The 26,603-nt window shown below is 42.4% G+C and overlaps 1 protein-coding gene across 3 annotated transcripts in view; it reads left to right on the top strand.

The window, feature by feature from the left end:
* PRKAG2 (protein kinase AMP-activated non-catalytic subunit gamma 2) overlaps window positions 1-26,603 on the top strand; it is a 215,860-nt gene that overhangs the window by 58,684 nt on the left and 130,573 nt on the right. For all 3 annotated transcript variants that reach the window (XM_085316450.1, XM_085316451.1, XM_085316452.1), the window contains exons 2-3: window positions 9,637-9,708; window positions 20,271-20,550. In XM_085316450.1, coding sequence (XP_085172576.1) covers window positions 9,637-9,708; window positions 20,271-20,550 — 352 coding nt within the window. The remainder of the gene's footprint in view (window positions 1-9,636; window positions 9,709-20,270; window positions 20,551-26,603) is intronic.

Below are 26,603 nucleotides of genomic sequence, written 5' to 3' on the forward strand. Positions count from 1 at the left end.
TTTTAGTTGAGGGACTACTTGATCAGAGCAGGTTCCTCACTTCTCTAGCTTTCCAGCTATGAGCTTCCGTCTAGTTGCTAAGGTTATTCGTGGTTATTAACCGAGAAGAACGTAAAGAGGAGGGAACAAGCAGCGGTCTTCCGAAATGCAGTGCTCCGCAAGAATAGCTCCAGTTCACGTCGTTACGGCAGAGAGTTTCTGGTGTGAATTTCACAGTTTTTAGTCATGCATATGCAAGGCAGAACCCTACAAGTCTTTCGCAATTAAAGCCAGCAGTTGAAGGTTTTTAATTCTGATTTTGTTCTGTTTTGCTGTTCCCTGAAGAAGTGATTTTTTTCTAAATGATTTTCTGAAATCCCCTCTGTGGTCCCCTACAGAGCTGAGGGAAAATATCAAAATGCAAAATATAGTGACTTTTTGGTAGCTGTGTAGAGATGATTTAGAAAGACTCATGATGATCCTTCCTTTGAATCCCCTTCAGATTGCCCCCATGCTGTAGCATCTCAAGTATTTTCATTATGTTATGGCAAAGTCATCATTTGTTTCCTATGGTTCTGCTATTTCACTGTGGCCAAAGTTATGTTTTATAGAAAACATGTGCCTTTCTTGCCTTTCTCTGCAAACACTGAGAGATACTTTATCTCATTTATGTAAAACAAATGTAAGTACTGGAAAGGAATTATTTTGGCATTGAATACATGTGTGYTACCTATAGTAGTGTGTCTTTTGGTTGTTTCTCAATGCTCTCATCATTCTGACTGACCACGTTTTCCAGGTCTGAGGTATGTTATCTTCTGCTTTTGCCTTGGCTCTCTTAACTTTACCTGTTTCTTGGATGAAATGTTTCACCAGAGAAAGGTGYCTTAGGTTGAGCACTTCAGAACAGGCTTAATAATGAGTTTGTAGCCAACAGAGTCCACGGAGCATTCATCGTTACTCCCCAGTTTGTAGGCAGCTTCATCCTTGCAAATCATGCAAGCATGAAAAAGGCAACTGAGTTCTCCCATAAGTTGGATGTGTGTGAGAGGCAGCCTCGGAGACATTGTGCATGGATTACAGTATTGGAGAGAATATTGAGAATTTTGTTGTTTTCTTCTCTGGCTTGCCTGCTCTGCTGTTCTCTGTCTGTCTCTCTCTCTCTTTTTTTTTTAATGACATTTTGTTATTTACGCTTTAGCTTGGTTGTCCATCTGCCGTTGTAATAAACATGCTGTCAGTCACAGCACTGTGTGGTTCTTAGTGTGAAGAAGCTGACAAACCAAGGCTGTCGTGTGCATGGGGATCTTACTCATGCTTTGCTAGAGATGCCCTAGCGATGCTCTGTGATTTACTGATTGGCTTTAGGGATAGAGCAGTATTCTTCATCACAATATTTCCATATAGCCCTGAGCTCTCTGAATATTACAGATCTCRTGGGACTCCAAGGAGAACTGATTGTATCCCACACCAGATCTGAGGGCTCTCTCCGGGCTGTGCCCACCTCCTTTTCAAAGGCTGTATCACTGAACCCACATAGTGGTGCTTCCTGGCAGGAAATCAACAGTCTTGGAAGAAAAAATCAGTTTTTCCATGAAGAGTGTAGGAATGTGTTCTAGTGATGTAACTCTGAAGTTAAGAGAAAAACAAAGAGCAAATCCACARTCTCAAGGCAGATTTTGTTGATGAACCTCATAAGCCTTCATAAGGAAGGATAGATTTTTGGTGTAGACTGCTCGAGCTTAATATCTGTCAGAATCAGTCAGGAGATTTAGAAATGACGAAGGCTATACTGGAGGCTGGCAGCATCCCATGATCAACGTAACTCAGGAAAAATAGTTTGGATTTTTTTTTAAGGAAATCATCAAGGAATGAATAGTTTTATGACTCTTTCTCTTCYCCTTCACTTAAGAAATTCTCAGCAGCTCTTTGATGCAAARTGGTAGCAACMCAAGCCATGCAACCTGGGAGAAAGSGGGAGAGATGGCTTAAGCAGCTATTTAGTTCTTTGTCCATTTGTGGCATGTAGGATGGTTTTCCCATGCAGACTCCYGTGCAACAGGATCTGAGCTGAGACTGCCAAGTTTTTGATACAAGACATTGTCCCCAGATGGATGATGATTTTCACAGACCAAGATCTAGGTTGGATTTCAGCCAGCCATAACTTCCTAACTTTTCAAATTGTATCTCTACATTTCTTCCAGACAGATCATTTGCTTTAGGTGCTTTACTTCTGTTATTTCAAGTCTGATGCTGTAGCCACCTTGACATTGAAGTGTGCACAACTGTTCCTGCATGGTCASCCAGGTGACAGAGCTGCCTCTGGGCATCCTCCTGCAGTGGACGAGCCTCTATGTCTCATTTCTRTGATCTCAAGCCCTCCATGCCAACTTGATCTTTTTTTTAACTGAATAGCGTTAAAACTAATAGAAATCAAATTGAAAGAGTGTTGTGAAGTACAAAGCTGGCTTGCCCAAATCTAACCAGCTTTGTGCATCTGTTCCTGCCCACTCCCATTGAGTCATACTGAGACTTAGTCACCAGCATCCTAAAGTCTCGCAGTACGACTTACATCTCTCTCCAAAACACATGCTGCAGTCTAGATGGTATGGGGGAGGGAGAGAAGCCAAGCAATGAGCAACCTTCCCCTAAAGGAATAAAACAATGTAGCAAGTCTTATGCTATATTAGGCTTAGTATATGAAAACAACRAAAATAAAAGGATATACAGAAATTGTTAAGTCAGGTATGAATCTTTCTTTGTGCAATAGTTGAAGGATTTGATATAAATCCCACAGGGCTTCTACATATTGTTCTCAAAAATGAAAATTCAGTCAAAGCTACCAAGATATTCCCTCTCTTCCTTAGATATCAGACTTTGTTTCAGATTCTGCTCATGGGCTATTAGCGTAGGTAGCGTAATTGCTATTCAGAGTTTTACATAGGCGCCTGYGATAGATACAAATCCAAGGTTGATCTGACAAAATCTGCTGGTGCTTAGGTTAAGCTTAAAGAAACAGTTCACAACTAATGTTAAACAGAAAGCCTGACTCTTAGCTTGGAAGGATATTTGAARTAGTCACAGTTCAGTAATGACAGCAGAGGAACAGCCCCCAAGAGCCCTTTGGGGTCTGATGCTAAGGAATGCAGTCTGCAGCAAGATCAGGGCTTTTGTCAGCACTCTTAGCTTAATCTGTCAGTATCTTATTTTTCTTGTCTGATTAAAGGAGCTGTCTTGGTAAAGTGTTACCTCCTGCTTTAGTTATGTTGTACTAAGAGAGACTGTAATGTCTGGCAGGCATTTCACATCCTTAAATTTGTTGCAATCTTAGCATTTATAAAGAAGACAAGGAAATAGGAAARCAATGTCTCTCTGGTGACACCATCAGCAGTCAGGACTGCATGATGCTACTTACATTAAGACTGTTCGAAACTGCTTATAGCAAAGGCCACCAGCCTTGAGTCATGGACCGACCAGCATAGATGTAAGTCTTCACACAACCAGGGATGTACTCTTGCATGGCTGTGTCCTGCATTTGAAGGAACAGTTGTGATGGATGACAGTGGGGAGCTGCTCATGGAAGTCTTTTAATACCCATCCCTGAAATGCATGATGCTAGTGGTATATCTGGAAGGGACGTACTCATTCAAATTATTTGTGCTTAAATGAGTGGAAAATRTTTTCCAGTTCACCTGCTTTGGTGAGGTGGGAGTTGCTGCTGCAAGGTAACAACACTTGAGGCCATTTCTTCACCAACAGCATATAGTCAGCTGAGCAAGGAAGCACTCAGATGAMATTAGTGAAATGTCTGGCTATAACAACTGGAAATACTCACCACACAGCAACAATACTCATCCTCAAAGACTGGCTATTCTTTGAGAAGTAGTATGTTTGCTTCTGAAAATCTGAATAGTATTTAATTGTCTRTGCTTTAAAAGATAATGTGAAAAATATTTTGGTCAGATTTCATCTTTAAAAAATGTCAAATATTTGTATCTATACAACCTTTAGCATAGRGCAGTTAAAAGAATGTGAGTTACTTATGCTCTTAGAAGTCACATATATGTATTGTATTCTCTTGAATGGAAATAGTATAGATGTCCACCAAAAAAACATCAAACCTCTACAATGTCAGACACAAGTCTACATGTGGGGATCCTGTGGCTGTAGAGCTTTAGGCCTTTTTGCATAGCTGTAAGTTTATTTTAAGGTCTCCATCCTTTCTAAGTACYATGGCTGTATGCAAAGAAAAAGTAGTTGAATATGAGTTCTTGCATTTGCAGATCAGTATTGGCTTTTTCTTAAGGTTTCTTGGAAGGTCTAATCCAGCACATCAAGTATAAGAGGAAGGCCCTTCTCTGCCTTGCCGTTGCTCTGGCCTCAAAGTAGTTAATTCTGCAAGTCAGGAGGATGGGATCCTTGAGGCCCAGAAAAGGTCTTTCCCCAACCCTGCACACCTTTAGAAATAGGTCTTTGACCTGTCAATCTCACCAGGCCCTAGAGTGCCTTGCTGGCTCCTTGGCTTCAGCAGTTACAGGAAAACTTTATCAGCCTGGTTGCCAAAGCAGCCTTGGAACAAAACAATAATGAAAAGAGATCCCTTTAGTTCTTAATATTTTGTTTACTGGATTCAAGGCTTCAGTGGCCTGTTATTTAAGCTTGCAGCTTCTGCAACAGAATTGCTGGAAACCCTCTTTTGACACTAAGGTCCCCAACTGCAGCAGCAGCCAGACCAGCGTGTCTGGGCAGGCCTTTCTGGCAGGAACCCTCACCGGCAAGGAAAGAAGCAGTGAAACCAGCTGGAAAAGGTGAAAAATGGCTTGGCCAAGCCGATCTTGTTCCTGTTGCCATTTGCTATGCTATGCTAGCTGGTGCAGTTACTGTCTGTATCCTAAAATACAGTTTTCCTTCCTACTCTCCAAAACAGTTCTGTGAAAGGGATGTTTGTGCATTTCTTGTGTTTTCCAAGAAATCAAAGAGCAAAAATATATTTTTCTTTCTTTTAAGTGATTGTAAGCATTTTGGTATCAGAGCCCTGAAAGGAATAAGAGAGGAGTCAAGAAAGAGTGAGAGCACTACATATTAATTTTTGTGGGAGCAAGGACCTCTCCTTTAAGTGTGTGGGTAACCCACAGAAGAATCACCTTGGAATTGGTCTCATCTTTGGAGACAAAATATTCTGAGGCTATTTTCCGGAGTAGTGTGAAGAATCAATAACCTTCCAAGTGTATGGTTGTCCCCCAGAGGAAAGAAGAGGAAGAGAAGGTGAGTAAGTGCACTGGCAGACAGAGTTATTCTGATTTATCCCCTGGAAAAATTAAAGCAACAGTCAAGCCTAACCAAAAAAAAAAAATTGAAAAAAAAAGAAATAAAAAAAGAAATATATATATATATATATATATATATATGTTTAGTTGCTTTTTTGTATCTCTCTACTGTGTCTGTGTTGCTGTTGGGGCCATGCATAAAATTCTGTGAGTGACTCTTGTCTCTTGTGGTAGCAACAGAAAATGTCATGGAAAATCAGCTGTTTAGTAGCTGTTGTGGGAGATTGCCCTCACCGGTTGGAAACTGGTTGATAGCAGGAGCACAGGGCTATAGCTCTGCTCTGCCACAGCTCTGCCAGTCCTCTGGAAAATGCAGGTATGGCTTTGATATCCTGGCAGCTGTCTTCCTCAGTGAATATAGCATAAGCTACTGTGACAACTTCTTGTAAGTAAAAGTCAGTTGAGAGCAAAATAAATGTGAAGTGGCCTTATGGCTGTAAAGTATAAACTATACAAGAGGTCTTTTTCTTTTGAATTGAGGATGACAGAAGTGATACCTGGCYGTTGGAGTGACRTGAAAGACTGACTGAGATTGCCATCGTCATAAAAATGTGAGGGAAAATTTGAGCATTGCATCACAAATCTGATTTGGCATTAGAGTTGAGCTTAAAAAAAAAAAAAAATCTCCGATCTTGGAGATTCCCTTCTGCTTTCAACCATAACCAAATGAGACATCAGAAGCTCTCTGAAGAAGAAAAAACATTAAATTTGAAATATCGCAAAAGGCATTTTTCAGAATTGAGAGTCTAAATTTCACTTCTGTGGCAGAGCTCCCTCCCCACCCKCAGCAAAAAAGTTTTCTCCAACATGCTTCAGTTCAGTTGACAAGTATCTTTCACACAGTAGGTCTGCTTCAGAAGTACCACGTTGCAGGTGCGGTGGTTTCTCTTCTACTCAACCTGCCTCTTAGAATATTTTCCAGCAGGCTAATTGCCGTTATGTTTTCCGCTGTTTGGAGGATTTTCTCTTGGAGTGGGGGAAGAGGAACAGGAATGTAACAAAAAAGGCTAACAAAACCTTGCAAAATAAACTTTTGCATAGTCTTAATTCCAAATCAGTACCAGTTGGAGCTGAAATCTCTGCCAGCCTTTCTTAGTTATCAGGACTACCGCAGTCTGTGGTCTCTACAAAAGTTTTCTGTCAGAGGGTGTAATGCTAAATCCGACGGATGCAGGGAGGCATGGCGTTTATTCTTCCGTCAGGGCTTTGCAGGCTCCTTGTGCCAACACGTTACTGTGCACCTTTGGCAGAAGTTTTTAAAATGTCTTTCCAGAAACACGTGATTTTCTAGGGCACTTATTCCAAGGACAGTAGAGCAGAAGTGGAAGGTGTTAGTGGATAATACCCATGCTAGGCCCAGGAGTGAGAAAGCTCAGTCCAAGAATGGCTTCTCCCTAAGTTAATGGCAGAACAAACCTTCAATGTTTATCAGCTGGCATAAGATCAGAGCAGCCAGATATGTGGCAGGAGCTAGGGCTGCAGCACCGGCCAGTCAAGATGTACTGCCGATGACTTGCAACACTTTTGGAACAGTTCTTATCATTTCTTTTTTTAAGAGATCCTATTTTTTATAGGAAAAAAAGAGATACATTAAGCATGTGCTCAGCATCTAGTCATTCATGCTTCTGGATGAAGAGGAACGGGAAGAAGAAACAAGTATCTATTTTGTATTCTGCAGAGCTATGCGTAAAGAGGAAATAAGTATCTGACATTTTCTTGCTTAACAAACTGATTAGAATCGAGACAGCAGTGCGTGCAGCCTGACCCTTGAAATACGCATTTTTTCCTTCTGTAAATGGTTATCTTTGCATGTATAATCCTATGAAGGAATGAAAGGTGGAAAAAATGTTAGGCAGGAGCCTCAGCTTGGGACTTTTTCGCAGAACTGAAACTATAATTATCTGCCTGTTTAAAATGTTCTCCAGCACAATATTAAGAAAGGTCTCATGCAAAGAGGTTCTGATATAGCCCAGTTATTTCTGTTTATAACTAGAGGCCTACTGTTCTGCATTTGATGATGATAGACAAAATAAGTATACCTCCATGATATTTGAGAGGTCCAAAGTAGAAGAGAATTATTGGGTAGGTTTCATGATACTTTTAATCATTAGGATACAATATTTATGTATTTTTAAGCTTGGGATTGTAAGTAGCAACTGAAATTTAGGTCCTAGGAAAAGAGTTATATCTACCCCTTCCTGTTTTTGAAAATTTCTGCTCAAAAGAGAAGTTATGGTTCCTTTCCCAGATGTTCCAGATTTCCTGAATCGCTTGCTCAAGCCTTACCGCTAGATATAAGTACCTGCTTAAACTCATTTTTTTCAGTTTAGCCTCCAGCCTTCCTGAACAGCATGTGAATTACAAAAAGTAGTATTATAGGAACGTTAATATGTGCAGCTCAGAAGAGTTATTTCTTTAATTTTTTTCCCCTGGAAAAGCACATAGCACACATAAGAGTTCATATTCTTTACTATCAAAGATGGGTAGAGGAAAATGATGGTAAATCCTTTGGCTAAATTAAAGTAAACAGGAGGGGATGTGTTTTTGTGTAACTTTCCATTAGGTTCCTAAAATTCTTCACAGAGATTCCTCATTTAAGTCTTGTAGTAATCTGTATGTAATAATATAGTAATTCAGTTATTAACAGTGTTTATAAATGCTGTTTATAGCCAGATAGCTTTATATGGAGTATTTAAGTCATTTTTGGTCTTCATCAATTGCAAGAACAAGCCAATTATTACAGAAGCTTTTATTTAAGACCCTGTGGTGTCTGGTTCAGCCTCGGTCAAATCTGATAATGGTGAAACTTTAAGCCAAACAGAATGACTCTGCTTTTGGTTTTGAGATACTTGTTTACATTTGCATTTGCAAATGATTGCAATATGAAACATATGTCRGAAGGTGCTGATGAGGGTGGTGTTACGTAGTTCTGCTGGTGCTCGGTRGTTTGGTCCTTTGTAGATAGTTCCCATTGAACTTGCGTAGATGGAGCTTGAGGCATAATAATTTGTGATGAATACTTGGGTTTGTGGCCTAACGGCTTGGGACCAGTGTGGCCAAAGGGAGCTGCTGCTTTGCTTTTCTTTTAACTTGGCATGAATTACTCCCATGTGCTTCAGTTCCAGTAATTCAATATTTTGTTCCTTATTTTTGTTGTTCATTATGTAACCAGAATATTTTCAAACACTTGTAAGGATTATGCCTGAGTTGTACACATTTTTAAGCACAGTTTGGATTTAGTATGATTACACAATGTGATGTGATTAGACTTGTGGCTGTTCTGAATTCTGAAGGCCTTTGGCAAGCAAGCCGTGCAGCCTTCTCAGCCAGTGGTAATTTTTAATTAAACTCTATTTAATCTCAAATTAAGCTTATGTGAAATTGCTATTTATTTATGTTTTAAGCAATTTTAAATGAGATGCAGGTGTGGTGTTAGCAAAGGACTGAATCATTGCATTTAAGGGGTGATGCCTTGCATCAGAGAGATTCTGTGTTAAGGACAAGGTTTGGTATTCAAGCCTCAGTTTTTCCCTTGCAGATCTTTGGCACCCAACATCAGGTGCTATTGGTCRTATTGGTCATCACTCAGTATCTGCTTTCTTGATTGAACTGCTGCTTAACTTGACACTTGCAAAGAAAATATCATTATGCCTCTCTAAAAGTCCCRGGGTTGGAACACAAAATAGCATAAACAGAGCAGACAGCAGGAGGTGGAATATAATTGCAGTTTGTTTTTGCTAAAGACRAGCATGTGTCCTTGTCTTACGGCCTGATTTTCTTTGGTCTCATAGAAWTGTGTGAGCCTCTCTGAGCTGTGAAAATGAGTTGGTTATTTCCTCTCTGCCTGCTCTGTCTTTTTCCTCTTTGCTGTGTATGTTATGTATTTTCACAACATTGACATATTCTCATTCAGGTTTTGTTTATTGCCATAAATACTCTTTAAAATGAAATTAYAGTCTCCACTAAAGGCAAGATATGCCATTTGCTGAGCAAGTGGCTATATTTACATGGTAACTTCTTCTGAATTTTTTCTGTGGGATTTTGATACCTCTCTTTGAGAGTTCTACCACAGGACTYTCAGCTCTGGCTGTCCAGATGCCTTTTGCAAGGTGATGCAGTGCAAGCCCTGCTAGGGGCTCCCTAATCACTTATTACATTGATTTCACAGGCAAGGGGAATCATCAGAGCCCAAATTGTTACTCACTAGTAAATGGATATGGATAAACCAGTGGGCGTTTCAGAAATAAAACAGTGGACTTGAATCATGGGGTTATCTGGTGGAAGGAAGAAGACATTAATACAAGGCATCACTTTTTCCTCTGTCTCCTGACAGGATCTCAGCTCGTTTGCCATGCCGTTCTTGGATGGTGATGTGGAGAGCACAGACAAAAATGCTTCTCGCAAGGTAAGATATTTCCAAAGCTTTTTCCTCACTGTAGTGGCTGAGTCCCTGCTTGATGCACACAATTATTAAAAAAGCCTGGAGTTTTAATCTGACCTGCTTTACCCATAGCCTCTTGGGAGAGGCACACCTGGGCAAAGGCAGTGACTTGTGCAGAAGACCTTACCATGACTGCGCTTATGCAGGGAATCCTTTAAAGGATGGCGATGTCTGTGGCGGTATTGCTTTAAATACTGCAGATGTTCTGTGTAACACTGTTGTAATTCAATGAAGTGACATTGCATAACTGTATTCTTAAGAATATAGTAAGCTACCAAGATCTGTGGTGTTGCTGCAGTAACACAGTGCCGAAACAGGCGTCTGTGGCTGCTGGCCGGTTTTCCTTGAATTGCCTTCTACAGGCTGCACTCTGACTGGCCGGGGTTTGCTTAACTGTTCGTTGTCCTTGATCTATCCATCCTTGCCTCTGGCAAAACAAACCGTGTTCATTTGCTGAAGCCAGAGCGGTAAATAAGGTGGGAAAGTGTCCCTCCACGATGTGGGATTAACTCAAGGTTATCCTGCTGGAGGCATTGCTATGCGTTGTTTTTCTAACAGGCTGCTATTAAATTAAACCAATACATTCACAGAGTTTCCATGCTTTGAAATAATGAGGCAAGCATATTCAACGGATAACCTTAGAAATTATTAGACAGCGCCTACACATTTTCAGAGCAACAAGAATTGTAGCTGGGATCTTTCATGTTCAAGTCCTGGGCTCATAATTTTCACAGAGCTTTGAAATACAAGTTGRTCTGCCAAATGTAAGCCTCCTACCAACCAAGCTACAGGCTTAGGGAGTGACTACTCAGAAAGCTGATCTGTAGCTACACAGCAGATCAGTTTGACTTGTGACAATACTTACAAGGGTATGGACATCTGTTAAGATTAAACCTGCTACAGGCCATTTGTCACAGTGTCAGCAGTTGTAGTTCAAGGCAGGTGAAGCAATAAATATCTTCCTGGTGAAGCTAATCTGCATCTAGAACACTAATAATTTAGCTCTCTTGGCAGCACAAGTTTCTATTCCTTTGCACCTCACAGCAAAGGACAATTGTTTAAAAATCTTCKGCAATCCATCAGTAGTTGAATATGTTTATAACATTGGCCTTGTTCTTTTCTGCATTGGACCTTTTAAGACTGTGACGTAGGAGTTCGTGATGGACACAAAGGAAATCATGTAGATGTCGGGGAAGCTGAAACAAAGTGTTACCAAAAGACACTTGTTTGATGGGTTTGAATAAAGTGAGCAATACGATGTTTTTGGAAAGTGTTGTCATGCTGGAAAAGGACAAGTGTTTCTAGGTAAAAATTGATTTCTTCATTTATCACTTCCGTTTCCCAAAGAATAGTGACAAGCTACACGAGTCGCAGTCCTCAAAAAATATACCAAAGCTAACCTTGTTCATGGGCACTACTGTATGATGTCTCTTAAAAATCCGCCTTTAGCATTTATGATGCCTCTGTGTTTTCTCTTAGTAGTCGTGTGGTTCTCTTCTGATGAGTGGTTGTCTTGGCGAGAGCTAAAGCAGCATCTCAATAGTCACCTGTTTTTGCAGTTTCAGTGAATGATATTTTTCTCCCTAAACTTGACTCAAGTTCTCCTAACAGAAGTGGTGTTCACTTCAGAATAGCCAGAGAGGGGCTTGACATTTGAAATTGCTTTTTAAACATTTCATTGAGCGTGTAAGATCCAGAGTTTCTAATATTGTACTTAGAGCTCTGTTCAGCACATACAACAGAAACCAATTGACTCAGCCAAACCAAACTTCTGATAAGATCATCCGCTAAAGTCCATTTCCATCCATCTCATCCTAAGTATCACTTTTTTCCTCGATGCAAGGGATGGGATCTTTGCTGTTAGTGAATGCTGACCCACATCAGACTGCAGTATTTTATGTCATTCTGAGTAAAAGTATGGCCATCTCTGCTGAGGCTACAGAAAAAAGTGCCTGAGTTRCTGTTCACTTTCTAGTTAAATGATTTTGCTTTGTTCAAGTTTGAAATCACAGTCTAATGTGTAACTTCTGTGTACTAAAAATATTAAAATTAGTATTAAAATACTAATACTAAATTATTTCTTTAGGAGCGTGATTTTTCTGTTAAGCCCTCATATTGGAGAGCAGCAATTGATCAGGGATCTCTCTTTGCACTTAACTTCTCTATTGCCTGGGCTGTAGATCAAGCTAGAGGAGAGCAGTTCACAACCTTTCTTTCTGACCTACCGTTAATTTAATTTGGCTGATCTTTGTGACAGGCTTTTAGAAACTRTATTAACATTTTTCTCAAAGATTCTCGTCACTCGACCACAGAAGTGTCTCACATTATCTGATGACAACAAACCTCATTACACAGCTAGGGAACTGAAGTGCGGAAAATTCTTTGCTCAGGTTCAGGTAGGATTTTTTTGCCAGTGTTGGTGATGTGCCATGCATTTCCTGAGGCYGAGTGCCTTAATCACTTATCTCTAATGTAGTTTTTAATATGAGCAGTMAGTGATGTATTCTTCCTTTATGACCTGATGACAGGAAGGGAATAGGGAGCTTCAGTTTTCCTCTTTCTCTCTTCGAAGTGGAGATTATAATCTGCTGCTCTGAAGACTCTTGTGTAGAAGGTTTTGGCATGATGTGATGCATATAGGTAGCTCTTGCAGCTCTTGTTCCTGTGATAGATACTCCGAGCCTTCCTGTATCCTGACCGCGTACATTAATCCTTCTGCTGGTGGCTTCCTCCAAAACAACTGGTATTGTTGACTGGCCAGTGCTCCTGGCTGGGACTGTCCTGAGATGACKTGAATCCTTCTTAGAAGGACCTTAGAGGATAACTTAATGCAGCAGTATAGAAGGGATAACCAGGAGCTGAGAAGCAATTAAATATACTGGAACTCTTCAGTCTGGGAAAAAGACAGTGGAAGAGGGGCCTTGCAGTGGCCTGGGAAATCGTGAACGGTAAGGAAGAAGAAAACAGAAAGCAAGTCTGGTTTGACAGAATAGCGGTCAGTGATGAGTGCCCCTCTGTACCAAAAATGGCATTATCCGTTTTAGAGGTATTGACACCTTGAATCCTTCATCTCAAATGTGGATTACTGGATGAGATGTAGAAATTATAGGAAACCGCTAGTCATTGCTTTTGGTTGAAAGCCAGGGATTGTGAATGATTTAGAGAAGAAAATGACAYGAAAAGAAAACTGTCCACAGGACAACAACTTGCAAAGCATGTATAGAGGAGGGGATAGGAAGAAGAAAAGAAATCTGAGGGAGTATATCGATCTATTGCTTTATGGAAATAATAGAATTGTCATAAAATATGAAATAAAGTTTAGAAAAAGAAGTGTTCATTAGCAGTTCTTTTCTCTGCATGGGGAAAAAGAAGGTGAGAAGTTTATCTTGGATGACAATGGTGACTCTGTCCTACTAATTATTTAAGTGTATTCGAAACAGAAGGTGTTAAAGGTAGAAATTTTAAAATTAGATCCAAATAACTCAGAAAAAAACAGTATTGAAATAACTGTCAGGGCTTTCTCTGACACACTGGTGCTAATTATGAATGACTCTTGGAGCAGAAGTGAAGTTCCAAAAGACTGTAAAAAAGCTGCCATGAATATTGTGTTAATATTCAAAATGTTTGCATTTAGGATAATTTACAGGTTTTTCAGTCTAACAGTAGTCCTGGTTAAAACAATGAAATGTCTAATGTTGGATAATTAATGATGCTGTTACAATAGACTCAATTTCATTGAAGTGAAGTAAGCGCAAATGGTGCTTACTGAACAAATTTGAGTTTTTAAATGCAATTATATATTTGGATGAAAAAGGTAATAGAATTGGCATGACATACGTATAAAATCAGTACTACAGTATGCTTTGATTTGAGAAGCTAGAATGATACTAAATAAACATGGAGTCTGTTAAGTGAATAAAAACTGAGCTGATCAAGTAAATTGAGGCTGCGGACTGGAAATTTTGTTTCTAGGCAGACAAACATTCTGTTGCTATACTATATAACACTTCATCAGTGATCTGAAAGAAATATAGACTCATCACTGATAACATTTATAGTTTGTACAAAAATGAGAGTGGAAGACAGTGGTAAATAATGAACAGGAAACTCTCCAGTGCAGCGTGATCTGAATCACTTAAAACTCATTTTGCAAGCAGCAGAACTCATTTCAGTTGGGCCAAACTGGGATGAGTTACACCTAGGAACAAATGATGTGAACTTTACTTCTGGGAAGTTTTTTATAGCTTTGATTAGGTTTTGAGTATAATGGTAGAAAAACAGTTCTACACGGATTCTGGATGTGATACTGGGGCTAGAGGATTAGTTTGTTTGGTTTTTTGGATGTACAAACGAAGGAATAGGGCAAAAAGTAGGCTGTTACCAGTGCATTTGGCACTGTCTTGCAGTTCTGCTGTCAATAAAGAAGGAAAATGTTGACGAACCGGGATCAAAAAAGAACTGAGGAATGACTCCCATACTGAAGGACTGGTTCTGGTCCCAGCATTGTTTTTCTGCTTTGTCCAGTGACTCATAAATGGGAACTGCACAAGCAACCCTTGGAACAGGGAGGAGAACCAAAAATCCTGCACTTTTTAAGTCCCCTGTCACTGGATATCCGAGTAAATCTGCCTTTAGTTTATTTTTCCCAGCCTTTTAGTTTTCTGTTTCTTTCAGTGAAATGGCTTCAGTGGGAAGGGTGGGGAGTGTGTCCTGGACAGTGCTGGAGCCACAATACGAGGCACGGGCGGCGTGGCCCGTGGATGCCGCGAGCCGCGGTCGAGGGCATGGGCGACGACCGCTGCCGTGCTGGGTGGGTGGCTCCTTCCCCTCCGCTGCCTTGAAATAAATGCAGTGTGGAGGCAGAGGTTAGGAAGTGGAGCCGGGAGCCTCCTGCTGTCACCCAGACCCAGCGAAGTTTCCTCACGCTTTGCCTTTCCTCCAGCCTGTGCTGCCTGCGAGCAGTCCTGCCTGCTGCCCCCTGACCCGGATCGTCCCGTACAGCAGTGCGGGGCGCTCTCATAGCCTCCCACGTCCGCCAGCCTCATCCCATTGTGTTTTAATTTTGGGAAGTGACATTGTGTTTTAATTTTGGGAAGTGACATCCCTGATCCCGTAAGATACTCTGTCGTCTCAGTTGTTATTGCTCATGGGCAACCAAGGATGCTAACGGKGGCGAATGTAACCGCACAGTGTCTGCGAGAGCACATCCTTCMTTATCGTTCAGCCTAATCAAGGCAGCTCTTATGAATCTATGAGCTCTTTTATTCCCCCAGAATGAGAGAATCATCCAATTAAGTTTATCAAAGAGCTTTTTTATTGAGATTCAGTGGAAAGGGAGGAAATAAGTGCAGACTTCTATCTGGTGTGTAGTCTCTAATTGTGTTTACTGTCCCTGTCAAGGATGGTGGGAGGCAATTCTTTTCCTGTTATTCTCCTTTCTTTCTTTCTCCTTTTTTATTATTATTTTTTTTAAATGGAGAGGCATAATAAAGGTCAAATAACTCAGTTATAAAAGCAAAACAAACCTSAAGTGCTCCATAAATGTCCTAACTATTCAAAATGGAGCAAAAAGGAGGCAAGCTCAAGAGCATTTAATACCTTCAACTTAAATTTAGAAGCATTTTGAAACATTATTTACTTTGAGCCCCTCCCTGTTCAAGACAGTTTTTTTCAAACTGTTCTGAAGGTGAATATAAATTCACAAGAAGCTGAATCAGGGCCTGAGATTTTTCGGGAATACTGAGAACTGCAAATCCCATGGCACGCGGGAAGGTGGTTCTGGTAGGAGTCAGACAGCTCAGAGCGGAGCCATAGATATGTCCTGGGAGAGACGAATCAGTGGAAGCTGAGACGGGAGGATCCAAGGATACTTTAGCCCAGTGGTTCCTGCTGTGGGCAACAAGGACATCCTCGTGAGAAGGCGATGTGTCTACAACAGGTCAAGGATGTGTTCCTGGAGCAGTCTGCAGGGAAGCAGAGGGCTGGGAGGAGGTGCTGAGGCAGGGGCAAGGGCAGTACCTGGGTTTCCTCTGCTCCAGTACAGTCTCTGCCTGGTCTTGGCCTGAGTCTTCTTGGCAGCACTCAATCCTGCCCATGTTCCCATTAAGGCATTTTTTCTTGCCACAGGGCCTAGCCGTGTTTGGTGGGACTCTTCCCTTCCCCGCAGTTATGTGGTTCTTAAATTCTAGATCGGGAGCAGCAATGGATTCACCTGGAAGACTTCAGCTGGTAAAACAGAGAGCAGGGATCAGATCTGTTACACAGCGCAAGAAAACAAATTACTATGTCGGGGAGACTTCAGTGAGTGCATGAGAAGAGGCCAGACTGAGATAGATAGTGTGTGGATGATGGGAGACTAGTTTGTGGCAAAGTATGAATAGTTTGGTCTCTTAGCACATAGTATTTGGGATTATCATATGATAGTGATTAAATGTCTTCATCTTCAGTCTCTTTGGTAAAATAAACTGAAGAGTTATGAGTTAGGTAAGAAAATACCTAAAGGGAAAGATGATCTGCAGATATTGGTGGGTGAAGGGATAGCAGTTTCCCCAAGCCCATTCCTAGGACTGGTCGTTGCCAATATGCCTGAGACAAAAAACCAGAAGCATGCTAATGAAATTTGTTGATGATGCAGACAGAAGTTTTTTTTCCATCTCTCCTGGGATGTACCTGCAGCTCTCTGGGCTGACAGAGAGAAGGACCTTCTGCAGGAAGATCTGGATACCTTGAGAATGGTTGAATCTTAATAGCACAGGAGACGTGGTTGCTCACTCGGGACGTGTCTGTAGTAGTAGTAAATAAAACAGGTCAGGGACCATTCTTTTGGCACCGGAGCAGAGGGCTTTGGCCCAGCTCCTGTCRTGCAGCTGTACTCATGCACTCACTAGAACAAGGTGGCCACATGCAACCTGGGGCTGTCGCTGGCCTGTGCTGTCCCTGTGCCCAGGCAGTATGTGGGGAGTTCTCACGGCACGAGGTAAATCCACCTCGGGTTGCGGGTTAGCAGGGCCGGACAACTGCAGGGCGGCTTGAGGCTGCATCTAGCCGTGTTTCCCTCCTTGGTCGGGTGTAGTCTGGGACTCGTAACGGTTTATGCCAGGGTTTTGTCGTCTAGGAGTTTATCTTTTGAAAATGATGGGGAGAAAAGAAGATGGAGCTTTGCTGGCCCATCACAGATGGCTTGTGCCGACAGTGCGTAGTTGTGAGAAAGGAAGAGGGGATGAGGAATAGAGAAATATTCCTGCATGCAGCTGAAATGACAGAGGGGAGCTTTGAGGTTGCTGTTACCTAGCTGCGGACTTAGGGCTGTTCCGGGCACTACTCGCTTGGAGCTGAAATTTCCACCTTTCCAGCATAAGCAGTTTTAAGGTTTAGGGAATGCACGCTTAGGCACAGAGCTCGAAGTTCCTCTGTATGTTCTCCATAAAGCCAAAACTAGGGATATTGTGTGTGTGTGTGTGTGTGTGTGTGTGTGTGTGTGTGTGTGTGTGTGTGTGTGTGTTTTTAATAAGGTGAGCTATCATAGTACTTAGGGTAATTTTTCAATTTGTTTGATTAGACCTCGTTTGTGCCTTGATGTGTATTGTACTTTTATTGTTTGTTTGGATTACTTATCTCCAAAAGCCTAATTATCCGGTCAGGGTCGGAAGAGCCACGGCACCACGTGTATTGATTAGGTGTGTTTCATGTGTCTACTCATGCCCGCGGTGCTGGTTTTCCTGCACCAACACAAGATGATGTGAAAGGGTCATTAGCGTGGGAAAGTAGATTGCAGTACTTTTTTGGCCTTTGCAACACAGCTGGGAAAATAGTTGTATTTCAAAAGCACATATGGGAATTTTGTGCCCACCTGCCAGTAATAAATTCAGGAAATGAATCCAAAAAGCACGAAGAACAGGCTGATGATCTATCCAGCTCTATAACCTTCTTCCAGCACCACTGCTGGAGTCATTATATCACGTCTGCGTGAGGCTGTGTAGTTTATACCTCAGCGGAGACTCTTCTGCATTTCCAGCTGAGGCATGAAAGTTCATATTGCCTTTTACATTCATATTCACATTTATATGTATTTTTATTCATATTGCCCTCCTACTGGCTTTTTTATATGCTGTGGTAACTGTTGTTGCTGTTGGTTTTGCTTATAGAGGCATCTAATCATCTTTTAAAACTTGTAGTCCATTAGCCTCAAATAATATTCTATAAAGGAAATACTGCTGCAGTTCCCAGAGTAAAATCACAGGTATTTATCATCCTTGATGGTGTAACTTGTGTATAATTAACGTACAGAATAGCTGGGAAGGAGCTCGTTGTAGTAATTTCCTTTAATTTAGTAGCACGCACATGTGTATTTAGCAGTGTGCCCCCTGGTGCTCAGACGATTAGGTAATTCTGCTGCCTAGCGCGAGGAGAGGAAAGACGCTGGTTGTGATTGCAATAAATAAAAACATYCTGCTGCTCCTATGCAGATTTTGAGCACAATTTGCTTTTACATCTGACTTGTACTTACAGGGGATGCTGCAGTCATTTCACAAATGTTCTTTGGCGTTTTGCATTTCTAGAATTGCTTTCGCACGTTTCCATAGTTTTTTAGAAGGGTCTCTCGTGAGTGTTTTCCTATAACTAAATAAGCATGCACAAAAAAATGCATGAAATATTAAAGATGGCACCAAAATGCCTTCCTTCTCTTAGCTTTACAAATTTCATGGCTTGTCACTTTAGGAAAAATTACAGTGAAATTGCCCTCCTCGAAACAGTTCTGAATTACAGCAGTCGTGGCAGATTTGTGTCGTACTTAATAGTGAGCTCAGAAGTGCACTTTGCATCCCCAGTTGGCAAGCAGCGCCAGTTTAAATCGCAGTGCGGAAGGAGGTGCTGCTGCGTGGTTTGGTGGTTGTTCCCTGGGCTGTGGAGTTGCGAGGAAAGCGATGTCTAGGTAGGTTCGGACGACTTGGAGATGATACTTTAATGAAGTTAATGAGCGCTTCTGAAGAAGTTACTGCTCTGAGGCTGTTTGCCCGCGATGAATGTGCGCTTTGTTGATCRGTTTGCTTGCAGTGCGGTGATCATCCCCGGGCTCCGCTGAGGGGTGGTGCCCTCTTATTCTTGACGGGTGCCACGAGACGGTCGGTGTGCCGGAGGACTTGTCGTGGGGATAAAGGAGAGACTGGCCTCACGACAGAATAGAGCCGGGTGCCGGGGCGCTGCAGCCGTGTCCACGTGGCTCTGTGCCCCTGCTAGCGACCCCCTGGGTTCAACAACACCTTCTCTAGCGAGGGACCGGGCTCTCTGCAGGCCCTTCCGGAGCTCCCCCGCAGCAGGTCGCGCTCGACGCTGCGGTTCATCTGTCCCATCACACGTGGAAGGAGCAGCTGGTCCACGAGGGCCGTGCAGGGGAAGGAAAGGAGTGTGAGAAGTGTGATCCCGTGGTACGGAGGGAGCCGCTACCTGGCCATCGTGCTGCTCCTGCGTATTTCTGCGAGCATGGGCTGGAGCTGGGCCTGGAGCATACACGGCGAGATTTGAAAGCGGAGTTACCTGCTGCTTATCTATTTTTAACCCAGCTGAAATYGGTCGTTTGAGTATATATCCACAAGCCCTTTGCTGACCTGAAAGGGGACGTGTGCACCCAAGAGGTTTTCTGCTTCTTTCATCTATCCTTTCGTGTAAACCGTTCCAGTAAAAGTCAAACCTGCTGCTCCCTTTTCCCACAAACAAGCCTTGCATTTGTGAGAAATGATCCCAGACCAAAAAAAGTTTTCTGCCCACAGAACTATTTTGTGCATCCGCGAGGAAATAAGCTCTACGTATAGCCCGTGCTCCAGTAAACCCCACGGCGGCTGGAGTAGGCCTCTGAAAATCGTACRTGGGGAGACTTTCATCTTTGCTTCTTTTTTAGTTTGTTTTGGGGGAGGTTTTGCCCCCTCCCACTCTCCAAGCCTACACAGTGCATCCGGCTGCAGGAAAGCCAGTGCAAGTCCTGATAGAGATACAGTAGGTAGGAAGGTCGTACCCAAGGTGCTCTGTTTTGGGGCCGGAGTTAAAATCCCCGTGTTGCTCTGCCCGGCGTTGTATAGACCTGTCGGGAGGCTTGGAGACTTGCGCTGTCTGTGCTGTGGCTGCGCAATGAAGATTTAAGCACCCTAGACAGGTCCTTAAGTTCACAAGGAAGATGTCAAGGCACTGCGTTCATTTAAGGAGGATGATTCATTGCCCTGGAGGTTGCCAGTCACCCCTCGGTTCTCCAGCGAAGGAAGAGGGAGAGATGCGTAGCAAATAAAAACAATAAAGAAAACCCTGATTAATATAAAATATATGTAGATAGGTTGAATTTTTATGTAAGATTCGGGGCATCTTTAACAGCAGTGAGCCCCGGAGGTTGCACAGACACGTGGTATCTACATGTCAGTGCAGGCAGGTATTGGGGAAGGTGAGGTCTGTGGAGACAAGTTCTGAAAACCTAATGGTACAAATTGAATTGAATTAATGGTATTTTTTTTCTTTTTCTTCCTTTTTTCTCTCCTCCTTAGGTCGAAGAAAGCTACTCTACAGGCAGCCCTTCAAAAGGCCTTTTCTCAAAAGGGCTCCAGAACCGGCCTTCCAGCCCTGTTTCTGCCCCTGTGAGGTCTAAGCATAGCCCTGGCTCACCCAAAACAGTGTTCCCCTTCCCCTACCAGGAGTCTCCCCCACGCTCCCCACGCCGAATGAGCTTCAGTGGGATCTTCAGGTCCTCCTCCAAAGAGTCTTCCCCCAATTCTAACCCGTCTACCTCTCCTGGGGGCATCAAGTTTTTCTGCAGATCAAGAAAAAGTAAGAAATTGCTCATGTTATTTCAGGAAGATACACAGTACCTCTGGGCTTGGCCCATTCTTTACCTGCGGTAGTGAAGTAAGTGCAGATGAGGCATGTGCTAATTGTTCATTTTTGCTTTCACGACTGCGTGTTTTCGATTTCTGACATGCTGGCTGTCAACTAGGGGATGACTTCTGCAGGGTGGCATTTTCCCATGGGCAGACAGCTACGCAGGGCTGAGGAGGAAMGTCATGCTTCAGAGCTGTGGTTAGAAATCCTGCTGTCCTGTTCGTGGGAGTGTCACGATTTCACAGCAGTTGCCTCCSTTATTTTGGGCACAGATTTTGCCTCTTTAGTAGCCCCTGGGCTAACACACTGTTTCTGGCACTCTGCAGTGAGCAAGGTCAAGAAACTGCTATGATTTTTAAACTTCCTCGCTGAATAAATGTTCGTAGTGCAGGTCTACAAACAGAYGTGTCAGCTCTGCCTAGGGTAGAGTGGAGATAGGAAGGGGAATGAGTTACAGGGGAAAAAGAGGAATAATTTCATACCGCTGCATTTTCAGTCTACAATGTTTTCCTTTATGTGAACAGAAGAAATAACTCAATGGTAAATTTTGCCAAACCTGTGACAATATAGGTACAGCATTAATGATGTGTATATCTAAGTGCTGAATAAGTATCAGCTGATATTTGCCTGATATATTACTGCAATGCACTGATAGTTTTCTGTGACTTATAAATATTATGAGGAGGAACATTTTCATTTTTCTTCATCAGGTTTTCCCTTTAAAATGTTGGTTTTAATCAGAACGAATGATTTCATCGTGACTTTTGTGCACATATATACACAAAAACRCTTGCGCAAACCCACAGAGGATTTTTATTTATGTTTATCAGGAGTTCTGGCACAACTTAATTGAAATGGCATCTTTACTGTCCTTGTGTCTCTTTGAAATGCTTTCAGGAGACTGAAAGTAGGAGGAGAGGCAGTGTTTCTGAACAGAGACTCCAAGCGGACAGCCAACATCGTTTCTGTTCAAGGACATTTGTTCTTCTCATTTCTGTTCAAGGGCATTTGTTCTTCTCTACATTTTTATTACGTGCCTGTCTTTTTCAAGCCTCACAGCAATTAAGGTCTGTATAAGCTCTTTTTGATAATCCAGACAGACTTTAATGTTGCATAGGCAATATGCTACTGATTCAGGACACGGAGAAGAACTTGCAGCTGTATGAATAATAGCAATACACGTTGCATCGCTAAGCCATCTTGTGACATTTTAACTAAGTTATTCAAGTAAACACAGTGCTGTGGTGCAGGACTGGAAGCTTAAGTCCAATCCTAGCTAGGTGGCCTGTACGTCAGWATATTAAATAAAGGAATCTTCCAGGAGTCAGCAAAGTCCTTTGATAAGGTCACATCACTGTAGCAGGAACAGGTTTGGAACAGGGCCATGCTATTTTAGAGCTAACAGAAGATATCCATGACCCTCCTACTCAAGAGATGGTTGCAGGAATTATGCTGGGCTTGRGTGTTTGTGGTGGTTTGTTTTTAACGCAGGAGGAACTGTGTCTAGGAAGGGGTACGRTGATGAAAGCTCGTACGTTGATAACTCTTTCCATTCTTCAGCCTTCCACAAAACAGAGCACTCCTTACTAAGAGCTTTTCCATCACTTAGCTCTTTTACAAAGACTTAGGCAGAGACACAGATTTTATTTTGAATATGCTAAACAAGGGCTCAGGTATTACACTGTTAAGGTTTACTATGTTTAATTGGATTTAATTTTATTTAATAATARTTATTTAATAATAAATCTACTCTTGCAGATTTTCAAAGCTTTACTGGACAAGGCCCTGAGCAACCCGATCTAAAGTTGACGTTAGCTCTGCTTTGAGCAGGGAGGAGTTGGTCCAGCTCCTCAGACATCCCTTCCAGCCTCAGCTCTTCTCTGATTCTGGGGTATGCTGCACTGGAGTTTCCCCTTTTGCTATATAGTAAATTTTCACTTCATCCAGACYAACTGCAGTTGGAAAAAGAACGAAATGAAAGTTCCCCGTCTTGCTTTTTGCTTTACCTGACTTGAATCCATGCTACAGTCATTTCCCTATCGTCTTGGAGCAGTATGTGGGGAGAGTAGATGCTGTTTTCATTTTAAGTAACAAACCCAGTCTTTCCTCCACTTCCTCCTCCTACGCATTGTTCAAAACTCCAACTAACCTGTTACTCTGTGTATTCCTTGTTTTTCTTGGAAGCAACTTCTTCCTAGCTTGTTTTCATTTTAAAGGATATGTGTGGTATTTAAAGCGTTCACTTTCCCATGCAGTTTCTCCTTTCCCAGCGAAGTTATTTTGCCTTCTGAATATATGCAGTTTAGGAAGGGCATTAATGGTTAGCATATGACAATGTTAAACTAGAAGTTGATCTGAAGGCACAAGACTTAAAGCATTTTCCACTCTAAGGCTGGAAATTAATAACACTTACTCACTTTTAATATTGCCRGGCTTGTTTTGGCAATTGCCAAAGGCTCCTCTCTGCTTCGCTTCCCTCGCGGTTACCCAGTGCAGCATCAAGTACCCCATAACCCTCTGATCTGAAAAAAGATTTGCCTTGAAAGGAAAAATATCTTCCTATGAGTTTTACTTAGCTGCTAGCCATTTCAGGTTTGTTGCAAGTACAGCTTTGAAATGGTAAACTGGTCGCTAGGGCTTCCCGTGGAGCGTTGCCCCTCCGGAAGGGCGCTGAATGCGGCGTCCTCCGCTGGGTCCCTTCGGGATGAGGAGTGTGCGGCTGCCAGCTGAGCCCTTTCTGTGTGTGTGTAGCAGGTTCCTGCAAAACAGTGTTTTCAAAATTAATTCTCAGCTTTCGTATTGTTTTGTCCACAAGTTTCTTTTGGGTTAAAACAGCGCTATTACACCAATAATTTAAAAATGAGCTTGGCTTTGGGATGAACTGTGCTTAGCTTTGTGGTTGTACAAATGACTTGCTAATGCTGCTCCTCTCTCTATAAAACTCTCTCCAAATATGTTTCGTTCCCATTTCCAACAACGAAACGAAGCTCCGCCGGCAGGTGAAGCGCAGACCCACCCAGCGCTGCCCATCTGCCGAGCCCAAGCACCTTCTGCCAGCAGCCCGCAGAGGTTTGGGGGTAGCAGGTGTGCAGCTCAGTACCTACTCTCACGTATCTGGGAAAGTGTGGGCAAGTGAAAAGCCAAGGAACACCGAGCAATTGCATTTTGATTATTGGTAGAAGATTGGGTAAGAAAAAAAATGAGTAGATTGGTGTCTTCCAGATTTACATTACTACCTGTGACACGTAGCTGGCAGCATGCTGTGACAGAGCAGGTATTAACTTACTTGAGATTGTATTTCAAGGGCTGTAATAACAACAGAAGAGGTAATAGATGTAAGTTAAAGTTTGAGGTGCTGTGAAAAGTGAGTTTAAAATTGCAGTTATGGAACTGCTTTCCAACTTGTCTTTGATTTGCTCGGTTTGCAGATTCAYGTTGCATTAACGGCTCTCCCAGGCAACAGCTTGGGATCTGAGCCCTACTACTTTACTGAGTTTTAACTGTGCAAACTGTGCTAGCTCTGAGGGCGCAGCTTGAAAGAGATGCATTTCTTGTGCGTGAGTTCGCATGAGTAGGTACAGTGCTAACAAAAAATAAAAATTAGCATGAATCTACTGTCAGTAAAGCAAACTAAGGGGATCCGAAATAAATGCAGGAAAAAGATCTGCTCAATTCAGATTACTTTTTTCCACTGTCTTGCTTGAAATCTCGCTTCTGAGACAATAACGTGTATATGGGTAACTGAGGGGAGCGTTATTTTCCTGAGTGGAAATTAGGAAGCTATCCCTGATGATACGCTAAAATCAAGTACCATTAATATTTTATTAAAAGTACATGGTTATGTGAAATTTAAGTCATAAAAATGTAGCTTCATACTTGGAGGTAGCTGAATGCCCTTTTTGAAGGACAGCAGGCAATTTTCTAATCCTACTTCCCAATTAAAGTTGTAGCAATAATCATGACACATTGCTGGTGCTATCTCTTCTAATAGCGAGGGAAAGCAATCAAAAGGTTTCCATTGACCTAAAGCTTTCAATTCGACTATTGCGAATGGCATCAAAGCATAAATTAGCTGGGAATTAGAGGTTGCTTGCAGAACTTTTAAATCTAAAATTACCCAGCTTTCACACACCTTGAAGCTAGTAGTCATATTTGAATAGTAGTGAACTTGCACCGTATTTGACGAAGGAAATGTTTCAACGTGAAATTTTAATTTTCTCCTTTCTCTTAGGAAATAATTTTCCCCCTTCTGAAACTCTGTACTATTAATCACGGTGCCTAGAAAGTAATCCATAACAAGGATGCCTGCTGCTACGGTGACAAAGTAGGATTTGTTCGGGAGGATGCAGGAGGTAATAAGGAGAAGTTGTCATGTATTTTACTCATTCTAATAATTATTTTTTGGCCGAGCTGGTTATGGTTAGAGTATGCACTGTATAGGAAAAGGTTATGACTGTACTAGCTTTCACCCATAGATGGAGCAAGCAGCTCTCGTTTCCAACAGCCCAGGGAAGAAACGGGCAAAAACCTGCAGGGCTTCCTGCGGCCGCGTCGAGCCCCGCTCCCTTGAAGGCCTCCTGACCGCAGCAGGTCTGCACTACAGCTCTTCTTCAGGCTTTAGACTGCAATTGATTCCCCCCAGATTTTACRGTGGACGTTTTCATCTTTGCTTTTCCAGCTTGCGCTCGCAGATCCTCAGCCTGCCGACGCAGCAGGCCAGGAGGGCGCGAGAGGGAACCGCTGCACGGCAGCCGGGACCTCTGCCCGTGCCGGCCCCCGGGAGCCACCACGCGAGAGGAGGGCAGCAGGGTCGGGCAGTGCCCGGTGACCCTACGGACCACGTTTACTGTAGCGTGGGCCCTTCCGTCCTCCCCTGCAGCTCAGCACATCTCACACACGTACGGGATATCCATAAAACCTCAGAAAGGAGCAGGGCTATTTCTGRCTTTCCTTGTTTTCCAGTGCCAGTKTGCAAAAGCATCTAAGACACTTTTTCAATCTTGCTTTGCCCCCAGAGCCAGAAAGGGGGRGTAATGCTAATCTTTGCAGTCTTGGCTACAGTAGAAGAACGACTTTTTGCAGACAGCACGTGTCAACGTGGCTGCAGCTGACCCAGTGCTGCATACAGCTTTGCAGGGACAAAGACAGGTCGTGCTCAGCACCATTTCTGCTGTGCCAGTTACTGACATCTGCTGCCAGCAGCAGATGGGTTTTCTAGTTAAACTCTGCCCATTGTGATTTATCTTACTTTATTTGGAGAGATCTTTCGGTGCGTTTCCCGTTTCACCTTAGTTTTCACATGCCCACTATTATTCCTGATGTGTACAGGTGCACATGTATTCAGTATATATATATTTGACATACTTCTTTATTTGTTACCACTCTTTCTAGAACATAAGGATTTTTTAAACTTTCTTGAAATCAGTAATGATTTAGGTGCAATGGTGCAAATGAAAGGAAAATTTTCACCCTAACTTTCATCTGTAGAATATGTGGACAGGCCTGGGAACCATCTTCATCCCCATCTTCTCTTTCTTTCCTGGGATTTAAACCATGGAATGTGCTGGAAACCATCCAACTTGCTTTTAGTAACTGAGTTGTTATTCCTTGTGATGTATAAACAAGGAGACGGTGACCTTAGATTTACATTTGCTCTTTTTGAGACTGCTGCTGGCATGCAGGGGGAATAGAAACTACAGTTGGAGCATCTCAAAAGGTTGATGAACCCCGATGGCCTTGTCAGTGCTAGTGGCCTTTGGCTGCATGGAGCAGAGATGCCTGCAGGGCAGTGCTCACATGCAAGCACTTTGTGTCTCCACAGGTCATCTAAGCAGCAGTAAAGCTACAGGTAGAGTTTTGAAGTCTCAGACTATCAAATCACAGTAGACCATTTTTTTTTTGTTCTTGTTTTTTTTTTTTTTTCTTTAATTATCTGTAGTTTTAAAATGTGTTAAAACATGTAGGGGCAGATTTTCAAACATGTTTAGGTGCCTAATTTCTAT

The sequence above is a fragment of the Rhea americana genome, unplaced genomic scaffold (genome assembly GCF_003343005.1).
Source record: "Rhea americana isolate MKP2758 unplaced genomic scaffold, rheAme1 scaffold_47, whole genome shotgun sequence".
NCBI lineage: Eukaryota > Metazoa > Chordata > Aves > Rheiformes > Rheidae > Rhea > Rhea americana.